A 12,145-nucleotide genomic window follows, 5' to 3' on the forward strand; every position below is an offset into this window, starting at 1 on the left:
TTACCAGCGAGCCCCGCCCCGCCGCCCTCCCCGTCCCGCGGGCGACAGCCCGGCCACTGCGCACGCGCCTTGCCCTTTGGCCTGCTGCAAAGCGTTCTGCCATTGCGGCCCGCTCGCGAGCAGAACCATTCTCCGCTAGTGTGGGGGGAGAAGTGGGAAAATATGCCTGCGGAGGGTCGGAGAAAGTACCCTGCTTGCGTTCGCGAAGCCTCTCTCTTATTAAAATGGTGTTTGAGTCTGGAAAACTCTCATTGTTTTTGTTACTGGGGAAAAAAACCAACAAAACCCTGTCCGGACTAGCAGCCCTATCGCCTTCCCCTGGTTGGTCACTGGTTTATCCCAAGATGGAGGCCGCAGCTGGGCGGTGCTGACGCTGGGTCCGCGTGAGAGTAAGCAGGACCAGGGGTGCCCGGAGCAGCAGTAGCGGCTCCCCTCGCCGGCGGGCAGCGCGCGCTGCCCGGCCTGTCCTCGCGCCATGGTGAGGAGGAGGGCGGGGGACAGGGCGGCCGCGAGCGGCTCGTTAACTGCCGTGTCCGCCTGTTCTCCCCCAGCGTTTGGGTTGGAATCGGGCCGTTTCCGTAGCGCGGTTTGGAGGGGAGGAACGTGGGCCGCTTTGCTTGCTGGGCTCCCCGGGAGCTTTGTCCGGCCCGGTCTGGCTTGTGGGGTCTGCCTCGGTGGCCCCGGGCCCGCGGGCGGGGAGGGGAAGGTGGGCTGGTGAGGAGGCAGGCGGCGTCGGGGTGGGAGAAGCCGCGCTGAGGGGCGGCCTGCCTGCCTGCCTGCATGCCTCTCCAGCGGCCTGGGCCTAACGCGGCGTCCCGAGGTGTGTGCCCGTAACGGGGGGGTGGGGGGGGCTGCTTTCCTGCTCGGCTTCGTGCGGCGTCGGTGTGTTGCAAGCACCTCGCTTGTACCATCAGTCACCAGCAAGTTTGTTGGGAGGGGTAGCACGTTGCCTGCTTCCAAAAACTTTGTGCGTTTCCTTTTGTGGTTACTCCAAGCATAAGATTTTAAAGCGCAGTTTGAGGTTTTTAACTCAAAAACATATGGTGGCGGTTAATATGCTCTGAATTTCGATGTGATGTAGTGTGTAACGTTGTGTACTTAAAGTTATCGGGTAAAGAAGATAGGTTAGATCTGTAGAGTAGTTTCCAAGTTCATATATCTGCTATTAGCATGTTTTGTTAGGTAAGTAAAGCTGGAAACTTTGGTAAAAGTATTTCCCCAAGTCAGATGTGCTAACTTGTAGAAAAAGCTTTTACCCAGTTAAGAATACTTCAAATTTTTGTTGATCCAGAATGTAGATAACGGTTTTGATGATAGAGCTATGTCTGTGTAATGGTGCAGTCAATAGTTTTCATGGTTGATATTGAATTACTGGTGTAGGAACAGCTGTCTAAACAATTTTCAAGAAGCTAGGTGTGTTTAGATGAATTTTCTTATGTCAGTTTCCTGTGTTTCTTGGATGGTTTGTTTCAGATTTGACCCAATGTTTAGAAAATAGTTACTCAAAAATTCTTTATTAGGATTACATGTTAACTCCTATATGGCATAATCAAATATTTATTGTATATGCCATAACCCAATATTTATTGTACTGATGTCTTGCCATTTTGCAGCTGAACACAGCTGCATATGCTATTAGAACATACAAAATGGCTGTTGTGCATGTGGTGAGAAGAGTAACGCTACAACTAGTCTCTTCTTGCTTTGTCTCCGAGTATATAAGACGTTGCCTTAAAAAGACTACAGTAGCACACTCCAGGCAAAAGGTTCTTTTTAGGTGCATTTAATATTTAATTTTTATTAATGATAATTAATAAATTATTAATGATATTAATGTCCTTTTGCAGCCTCACAAGAAAAAGAAACCCTTCATAGAGAAGAAGAAAGCAGTAACGTTTCACTTAGTGCACAGAAGTCAGAGGGATCCCCTTGCTGCTGATGATACTGCACCCCAGAGAGTTCTGTTGCCTACACAGAAAGTAAGTACTCGCTTTTAATATTGAGGTTCATTCAGATAAGAAATGCTATGGGAGAGAAAAGTGGATATGCAATCATACAATTCAAAAGCATAGCCTGAGAGGAGGTAGTTTTTAGTCCAACTTATTAAAAAGAAGGGGATGTTGTAGGGAGTTTCTACCTGATGGGTTGAAGGATGACTAACTGGCATTATAGGTATAAACATATTAAAAAAACAACAAAGATTGCCTGACCCACCCTGAAAAAACAGGCTTTGTTAGTTGTGCTGCTTATGGAAAAAGTTGTTGAAGGTCCTGCTCAGACAGCACCCTAACACTGAACCAAATGGTTACAATGTTCTAATTGGCTGTACATTGGGGTAATGAGTGGACGACAAAGACTTTAGAATTGCAGCATTCTCAATAGACGTGTTACTTTTCTTTTTGCTAGTAAGTTTTAAATGGACTTCAGTAACTAAATGTGTTTCTTTTTGCAATTCCAAGGGGCATGAGGAGCAAAGGAGGGAAGAGCAACGGAAATACGGAGTCTTCTTTGATGATGACTATGACTATTTGCAGCATCTAAAAGAAGCCTCTGGTCCCTCTGAGCTTGTCCCTTCTGTGCGTGGACAGCAAAGTAGAATTGTTGTCACGAGTGAGGGGCACATAGAAGATGAAATTCAGCGAGTTCCGGTAAGTAGTATTTTTGCTAACAATAATCTTATGCTGTTCTTTGGAGCTTAGCATCCTGTAGACACATTAACCATATTCAACAATTCTTATCGTGACTGCGATCTGTGCGTATCTATAGGATGCTTTTGACCTGCAGTCAGGCTTCACTACAAGTAAAAACGAAAGTTGACAAGCCAAAGTTTATTGATGAACACTATTTTGCTAGTACAGTGTAAAAACACTTTGTGTACCCATGACAAGCTTTTCTTGACAGAGATGACTTACAAAGTTATTTGTTTGAACAAGTCATGTGATTTTCTGGGGTTGGCATTTGGTTTTAAGATTTTTAGAACTTTTGAATGGTCTGGGAGTTATGAATATACCCAGTTGTATTACTAGTACACCATGTTTTTAAAGTGGAATGTAACAGAACCCACAGGGAAAACCCCAAACTTTTCAATTGCTGGTGTAACTTGTGGAATTTCATGATGCTAGGTCATGTTGGAATGGAAAATCAGTAAGTAATTTCAAGCAATAAAGTATGCAACTGCCAGTCAGTCACTTTTAATTGAGGGAGTTTGGTTTAACCAAATACTGTAATTTTAGTCAAAAATTGTTATTAGTCAGAAATACCTTTCAGGCACAGTTTGGTGATACTACATAAAATTTAAAGATATTTTAGATGTGCATGTTAGTAAGCTTTTAATAAGCCCTTCAATAAAGGTGTAATTTCAAATGGGTGTTAGTGTTCTCCAAAACAAAAAAAATTTACAAATTTCATTGTGCCTGCTGTACAACCATTCTCTAAAAAGCTTCCGAGATGCAAAAATACTCTCTCTATACCTGGAGAATATTGACATCAGAATTAATGCTGCCAGCACTTTACCTAGCTTTCATTGCATAACTTTGAAAATTTGCCACCAATAAAGTAGTGCTTGTCTTAAATATTTAACTCACAGAGTTTCTTCTGGTCACACGATTATCTGCACATTTTTGTTAATGTGAGCTCAAATGAGAAACCGATACATTGTGATGGTTTTTTGTTTCTTTTTCTAAGGCACCATCTATTAAGTTGCCTTCCTCAGTATTTGCCACAGAGTTTGAAGAGGATGTGGGCTTGTTAAATAAAGCTGCTCCTGTTTCAGGTATCATTAAATCTTTGACCTTCCTGTAACATGAGTTGCCATCTAGGTGCTAGATGGTAATTATATGTCTTTGATTACAGTGTCATATTAGTTTTGGTTTAGAACAGGCTCAATAGCAGACATACAGGTCTCTTATAGATCATTCTTTGTTTCAATTTGAGACCTATTTCTGTGATTCATTAATAATGTTTTTTTAGCTTTCCTTGGGGAGGTGGAATCCATGAGCTCTTACTATTGTGTAGCAAATATAAACTAATAACAGGGGAAAACTGTAGATAATGCTGTTGATTTAGTATTCCATCTGTTTGAATCCAAGTCTAGAACAGGATTTTCACTCTCAAAACTTACCATCTTTTCAAATGCGGAGTGGTGTTTACTTTCCTTCATTAGTATTATTTCAGTGTTACAGGCTGTAAGTATGTTTCCGTTATCCGTGCTTACACTGAACATTCACTTCACAGCTATCTTAATGTTTTATAGCAGGAAGTAGTTGTGGTAGTTCTGGTAGTTCTGTCTGTCCTGATGGAAGGATCCTAAAGACACTTCTGTTAATTGCAGTACAGAAACACTTTCTGACCTTTTGTAATGTAGGGAATTTTAGGGTGTGGGAGCCAGGGTTGACAGTTGATCACACAGTACTTGAATATTTTTTCTTTTACAATATTCTAAGTAAAATATATTAAAATACAGTTATGGGAGCTTAAGACCTCTGGGGAATGTTCTTTTCTGGATGAGGAGAATTGAGAAGAGGCTGGTGGCTTGCCCTGACTTGTATCAAATCTACAAATATTATTGAGGAATTTTGTGATTCTTAGGCTTAATCTTTCCTTAGTGCAATTTAACACTCTAGTTCAATTGGGTTTTTTATCCAGGAAAGTAGCTTTGTAATGTCAGAGAAACTTAAATATTTATGTTTTGTTTTGTTTTTTAACTTTCTAGGACCACGGCTAGATTTTGACCCTGATATTGTTGCAGCTCTTGATGATGATTTTGACTTTGACAATCCAGAAAATATCCTGGAAGATGATTTTGTTCTACAAGCAAATGAACCACAGAAAGGGTAGATATAGCTTTGTAGAACAGCTTGCCATATGTAAATAGGAATGATGCTATTTGTCATTTCATGCGGTGGTGTAGGAACCAAGAATGGTTTCAGATTTCAAATTGAATACTTAGGTGTGTTAAAGGAAAAAAAGTTTTATCTCATTTTTATATGGGTGGTAACTTACAAAATCAAGTTTTCATGTGTTATCTAAGAGATGGGTTTCATTTGTTACTTTGAGCTCATGGTTTGTATGTATTTCTTTACAGATGCCGGGTATGGAATAATAGGATTGTTGAACTATTTAAAACATTACCTTCTATCACATTTAAAATACATTGGTGATGATATTGACGAAGGCTAACAGGTGTTTCCAGAACTTTTACAAATGCTTCATGTGATACCCCACTGCATATTATTTCTTGAGGTTTTGGTGTCATTCTCATCATTCTATGAACAATGTGAAATTTTGTTAGTTTTAATACTCAAGAATGCAGCTAGTATTTTTCTTTTTCCACTGTGACATGTATAGCTGAATATAAACATAACCTCATTCTCGGCACAGATGTGCGATCCAACAGTTATCAGATACGTTTTCAGCTTTCAGTCAAAAGTAGTATGATGTTGTCTTTGGCAACACCGTTACTGCTAATCTTGTTTTTCTTTTACTGGCTTGAAAATAATCACTTATCTTTGAAGATTTAAATCTATTGCCAAATTGTTTCAGACATCCCAATGTTGGTCAGAGTTGTGGAAAGGTCCATGTATTACTCTAAAACTGTTTTATACTTCTGTTCAGGGGATCAGATGCTGAGGATGAAGATGAATGGGAAGATGTGGAGGATGATAGTGATGAAAAGGATAGTTGCAGTAATGATAAAGACTACGATTCAGAAGGTCCTTTATCAGATGACGGGGTTCATGGTCGGACAAAAGAATTTCTTTTTATGCAAGAAGAAACCAGGAGTCGTTTCACAGAATATTCTATGACATCTTCAGTAATGCGAAGGAATGAGCAGTTAACCCTGTTGGATGACAGATTTGAGAAGGTGGGGCAGCTCAGGAATTTAACTGTTAAACGTAAGAGTGTTAAATGCTTCTTTGTCTTTTGATTCCTCTCATGCAGTGGTGTTCTGTATGCCTGTGCAGATGCTTCCTGCCTTCAGTAGTCAGGGCATCAAACAGCTGTTCTTTGCGCGTATGCCACATTTAATATTCTGTGCACTAAGTACATAGGTTATAGGTTAATTGCTATTAAAAGTCCTAACACTGCTGTAGTTAAAATTATTCCAGTTATTATAATGAGCATTCGTAGTTGATGTTACACTTTTGTCTGAGAGGCTCGGTTCAATGCAGCAAATGATGTAAAAGTGCCTGGTAAAGACTCACTTCTTTCACCCTTTCTCCACACTGTGCCAAGTATATGTTCATGAAATTATGTCAGAGCAGTGGAAATATGGTGTAACTTTTGTCCTAAGCAGTGACAGGCTTTTTAGTGTACAGATTGAAATAATGCATCAGAATAAGAAACATTTTCCAGGAGCTAATTTGTATATTATTAAAAGATAACTTTGCGACTCCCAAGCTGAAAGAATACTGACGATAAGGAGGAAATCCTCTTGCAGGTGTGTTTGGCAGTTCAGCAAATGAGAGGGGAGAAGAAAAAGGGGCAAATAGAAAGAAATGTGTAGGTCTTCTTTAAGCTATCAAGAAGGTGCATGACAAATGCGACCTAATTACAGGGACCCCCTTCTTTATTGTAGTTTTTTGAACAATTTGATGAAGATGAAATCGGAGCCTTGGATAATGTGGAGTTAGAAGGCTATATTAACACGGACAATGCTCGGTTGCAGGAAGTCCTGAATGATTACTACAAAGAGAAAGCAAAGAAGTATGTATTCCCAGAAGTATTGCTTCACATTAGTTATGTAATCCTGTGTTTATATTGAAAGTTTGGGTCTGTTGTCCCAGTTCATGTACTCAAAGATTACTTCCCACAATAAAAGCAACTACATAGGAGTATTAACCTTTTTTTCTTATGTCACTGAATTTCACTTTTAGCTTATGAGATGATAAAATTAAGTGGAGGCAATTATGTGAGATAATGCTCCTTTTGTATAATTGTATTGAATTTAGTGTAAGTAATATCTAGAGGCATTTTTCCTTTCCCTTTTTAATGTAACTTACTTTTTTCTTTATACCTTCACTTTTGTTTTTAACAGACTTTGTAGCCACGTATTTTCTGTCCTGCCGGTATGCAGCTGATTCCACTGTATACCTAGTTACGTGATAATAAACTCGGGCAACTGTTGCACGGGTACAGCTGCTTGGAGCACTGCAAAAATCAGTGCTTATAAACCAACTCTGTAAGACTGCAGTTCCACAGTATATTCACTTTGTCTTAAAGCAGGTGATACTGTCCCAAAGTTAAATGGTTAACTGTTATGTCACATTAGTCTTGTGTTTCCTGATTGAAAGATACAGTCATGCATCCCTTGTAGTGAAAGGTGACTGGTCAGCAGCAGAGTGCATCATCACCTCTAGAGCTGCCTTGCTTACAAAGTTTACCACCTTCCCTTCCTGCCCTCCAGTCACAAATATTGTGTGTTACATAAGTTTGAAATGCAGCAATACTTCTTTTGTCAGTTTTGTCTCTTGTTCTAATGTTTAGGTTTATTTTGGGGATGCTTACTTTAAGGAAACATTTTTGCTGCAAATTTCATTAGGAATGGCTTTCTTTGGTTTGAGGTTTTACTGAGGGGAGACTGGGTTTACATAATTACACATTTTCAAGAAAAAGATAAACCTTTTTTTTTTTTTCTTCTCTGGCTTTCTTGAAAGTTGTGTGAAATTGGATGCTCTTGAACCCTGTGAAGATTTAGACTCTCCTGTGAATGAAGAAAGTGAGGAAGAAAAGGAAGAAATAGTAGCTGTAGTTATTGAGGAACCAAAAGAAAAGTGGGATTGTGAATCCATTTTGAGTAAGTATTTTGGAGTTTGTTTGTTGCTAGGATTTCAAAGTAAATGATAGGTGATCTCAGAACTTTTCTAACAGTGCTTTAGGTAAAATGGTTTATGCTTCTGGAGCACAACAGCAGGAATTCTTGCTGGAAAAAACTACTGCTTTTGTGTGGATAACAATTCTTGCAATTTTATATCTTCAAAGACTAAATAGTAGTGCAATTCGCAATAAATTTACCTAATTTCTATTTGCTTGCCTTTCTTCACTATTTTTTTTTTCTTTGTGACTAGGTACCTATTCAAACTTATATAATCACCCAACACTTATTAAGGAGCCATCGAAGGTAAAATCATTATGCTTATTCTGAGTAACAACCTGGCTTGGGAAAATTTGAGACGAAAGCAATTGTTTTGTCAATGGATACCTGTTTTTTAAAGGAGGAGGGAGCAGATAAGAGGATTGAGGAGGATGTTAGCCTCTGGTATTACTACTTCACTGAAGAAGGGTTTGGATATATTTTTTTCTATTAGAAGGAAAGTTGAGTAAGTTCAAAATTTCTGTAATAACTAGGCAGAAACGTAGAGGGCAAGGAACTTAGTTTCTTCTATCTGTGATACACCTTTGTGTAATCTGCATCTTGCAACCACATACTAGGGTTTTTTTCTTGAAAATAGGTTTGTATTTCCCTTCTGTAGTTTGAAACAATTTCTAATTCTTTGGCCTTCAAGACGTTCCCCATCATTACAGCACAGTTTGATGTTCCAGATGTGTGAGATTTTGAAAGGACACCTTTTTCTTGAAAGCTTATAAAGGAATATTAAGTGCCTACTTAAGTTCTTTTTTTTTTGTTTTGTTTTGTTTTTAATAATAAAGAGAGGAAACTTTTTCTTTTTCTGGGAGGCCAGATTCTGTTCACAGGTGTGTTTCATTTCTTACTTAGAGGTTAATGTGTATTTTTCTGAGGGAAGAAAATACTATGAGGAAACTGAAGTGTTTATTACTGTTAAATCTGAATCAGATTATTACTATTAAATCTGAATAGTAATAAAAAGTGTTTATTGCTATTAAATATAATAAACACATTATTTAAGTGTTCTTATATTGATAAGGCAGTGCGATGTGCACTTCTTGGAGAGAAAGCTAGGGACCATTAATACATATGCACTCTCTGTTTTAGCCCAAACCTATAAAAATTTCCCAGAAGACTGGAATTCCCCTACATATCTTGCCTCAGAAAGGTCTTACCGCTAAGCAGATTGAGCGCATGCAAATGATTAATGGCAGTGACCTGCCAAGAGCAGCAACACAGCCCCGTTCCAAAGACGAGAGCAAAGAGGATCGCAAAGCTAGAAAACAGGCAATAAAAGAGGAGCGAAAGGTATGCCTTATTTTAAATAAAACCCTGCAAAAACATGTTATATTATCTGAATTTGTCTTACGAACTTTTTTTAAAGCTCGTTTGTTCCTGTGTCTGGAAATGAATGGGAAAAACTTGCTGGTCTCAAAGGACTAACTATGGCTTCTTTAAAAAACAATTACTGGAAAGAAAGCTAACCTCATAATTTTGTCATCCAAATTTCCTATATGGAAATTTTCGTCTGTTATTGTGGCCACTGTTACATATGTAACTTCGGAAGGAGCCCTCATATTTTCTTATTATCTGGGGAAGCAAAGAAAACAGTTACATTCCAGATCACACAAAGTGAAAAGTCTCTGAAAGAAACGTGGAAAATCTAATAGGCCACAATGATACACTAGGTGTTTTATTTAGGAACAGAAATTGCCAGCGTATTAGAAGCTTCAGCTAATTAAAGATGATAATCCTGGTGGTACACATATTAATTTGACTACTAATAGTTAGTGCCATAAATAGTAGTCTTGTCCATATTGCTGTTGTTTTCATGATCTAGACCTGTTCATTAGAATGGTTTCTTTTTGCATGCTAGGCCTATTTTGTAAATTTGTAATTGTTCGTATGCACAGGAACGCAGAATGGAGAAGAAAGCCAACAAGCTAGCCTTCAAATTGGAGAAAAGGCGGCAAGAAAAAGAGTTGCTCAATCTGAAACAAAACGTTCAAGGACTGAAGCTGTCTTGATGAAACTGAGGAACTTACTGCGGAAACATCCTTCAGTTTTCATTTGTATTGAAAAGAACTGCTAACTAATTGCTTTGCCCGTCATGCTCAAAGGGGCTAATTCAGATGTTGCTGTAAAAAGAACCAGTAACTTGTCCTTCTTTCTGAAATGAAGTTATATATAAAATGATGTAGTAGTGTTGTCTAGTCTGTCATGTGTGACATGGCAACTGTTGCAAAGTTTCTTTACAGTAGAGATGTATTAAAATTATTAAAAATATTTTTCTTACAAGCTATCACTGGACAAAGTTTTATAGATATGCGTCGAATGTGTTCAACAAATCAGCAGCATCCTACAGATCAAATCTGATTAGATTCCTCTGTTAAGTCATTTCAGTTTACAAAGCAATATATCCATTTATGTCTTCTCTCCCTTATACTGATGGTTATGGTATAGCACAGTTTTGTAAGTCAAGGAGTTTTCATCCACTCCTTAGTTCTTTCCTGGGTTGGTTATTTATTGTTTGGGTACTATTACAAAAGATGTAAAATAACCTTTTGTAACCAGAGGTGTCTGAAAAGCTGTTGTGAAGGTAGACATCCCTGTTAGCTAACCCAAGTTTTAAATTTCTTAGCAAATAAAATCTGTTGCAACAAGTGTTACAGTAGTCAATGACCCTTACTGTTGCCATTGAAATCAGCTTTGCTGAAAGTACTTGGTTTGAATATCTGAGTATCTCAGCAGATACTTAGAAAAACTGTGTTGCAGATAGCCGTCATCTTGATTTTTCCTGAAGTCCTTCAGGTCTTGCATTCATTTCGGTTTCATTGAAATACAAACTGATGACCCACAGCAATTGTTGCAAAGACTTTCTGAAGATGAGCAGAGGGCCAGTATCTTTAGGCTCGGTGTGATCTTAGACTTCTGCACTGTGCATGTGAATTACTCTGATAGCGACCAGTCCGTACGTGTGAATGAAATGGATAGGATTTGCAGTCAATCTTTCTGAATCCTCCTGTATTCATAAGAAACCCTCAGCTTTAGGTCTTTAGGACTGAGCGATCTTCTGCCTGTGGGTTAAAAGTTAACCGTCTTACTGGTAAGGAACACAGTAACCAACACAGCAGTAGAGTGACTTGACACCTACTAAATTCACAGAATCTTAAATACTCCTTAAATAGTTTTGTGAATACATGTTATATTATCTGGATTTGTCTTACACACTTTTTTTAAAGCTCATTTCTTCCTGTGTCTGGAAATGCTAATGGACTGATGAGGCCTTTTAATGTACAGAAACAATTCAAACTACTCATTTTTATTGGAAGAAGGCTTTTACAATGTATTTTAATTGATTAACATGGTTTTGGGAGAAGGGAATAGACACATTTAAGTCTACAAGTCTCTTGATCACTGCTGAGGAAACTGAAGTGTCGATACAGTATTCACATCTAGATTAAGCCTTCATTTTCTAAAATTGTTCAAGAGTCTGTCTTAAAAGATGATTTGGTTAAGACCAGCACAAGTTTCGGGGTTTCCATTTAGCTGATACCTGTACTAGTTTTCATGTTTCACAGGCTTAAGCAGGGTTTGCCTGTGTCATAATTGTTAATTATGTAATTGCTGATGCATGGTAACTTGAATGGTGAGGTTTTGAGTAGTGAAGACCTAGTCCTCATGACAACAACACAGAAGAGGAAATTGGAGACACTATTATATTGAGGTGAGTCAGATACCAGGAAAGGAGTTAAATGGAACAAGTGAGTAACAGATGCAGTGGAAGATTTACTAAAGACAGCACATGTGTTCTTCACTAGTCCTTAATTCATCTGCTGTTGCACATGTCTAAAGTAACTAATCTGCTGTGGCAAATTGTCCCTTTTCCTGACTTCTCATTGCTGGTTCAGTGATACTGTGCTTGTGCCTAAATTCGTAGAGTCGTAGAATGGTTTGGGTTGGAAAGGACCTCAAAGACCGTCTACTTCAGCTTAAAGCTTCTACCTTTCTTCAGCTTAAAGCCATCACCCCTTGTTCTATCACTCCATGTCCTTGTAAACAGTCCCTCTCCAGCTTTCCTGTAGGCCCTTCCAAGTACTGGAAGGCTGCTCGAAGGTCTCCCCAGGGCCTTCTCTTCTCCAGGCTGAACAGCCCCAACTCTCTCAGCCTGTCCTCATAGGAGAGGTGCTCCAGCCCTCTGATCAGCTTTGTGGCCCTCCTCTGGACTCATTCCAACAGCTCCATGTCCTTATATTGGGGACCCCAGAGCTGGACACAGTACTCCAGTGGGGTCTCACA

The 12,145-nt window shown here is 39.0% G+C and overlaps 1 protein-coding gene across 1 annotated transcript; it reads left to right on the top strand.

Annotated features, from left to right (window-relative positions):
* Positions 1-331: 331 nt before the first annotated feature.
* On the top strand, positions 332-10,148 carry LTV1 (LTV1 ribosome biogenesis factor). The gene is made up of 11 exons (XM_075748290.1): positions 332-478; positions 1,848-1,979; positions 2,460-2,648; positions 3,685-3,772; positions 4,712-4,832; positions 5,614-5,863; positions 6,578-6,705; positions 7,656-7,795; positions 8,067-8,119; positions 8,954-9,154; positions 9,760-10,148. The coding sequence occupies exons 1-11, from the start codon at positions 476-478 to the stop codon at positions 9,871-9,873; spliced, it is 1,419 nt and encodes a 472-aa protein (XP_075604405.1). The 5' UTR covers positions 332-475; the 3' UTR covers positions 9,874-10,148.
* Positions 10,149-12,145: the final 1,997 nt, after the last annotated feature.

The sequence above is a fragment of the Balearica regulorum genome, chromosome 3, assembly GCF_011004875.1.
Source record: "Balearica regulorum gibbericeps isolate bBalReg1 chromosome 3, bBalReg1.pri, whole genome shotgun sequence".
Classification (NCBI taxonomy): Eukaryota; Metazoa; Chordata; class Aves; order Gruiformes; family Gruidae; genus Balearica; species Balearica regulorum.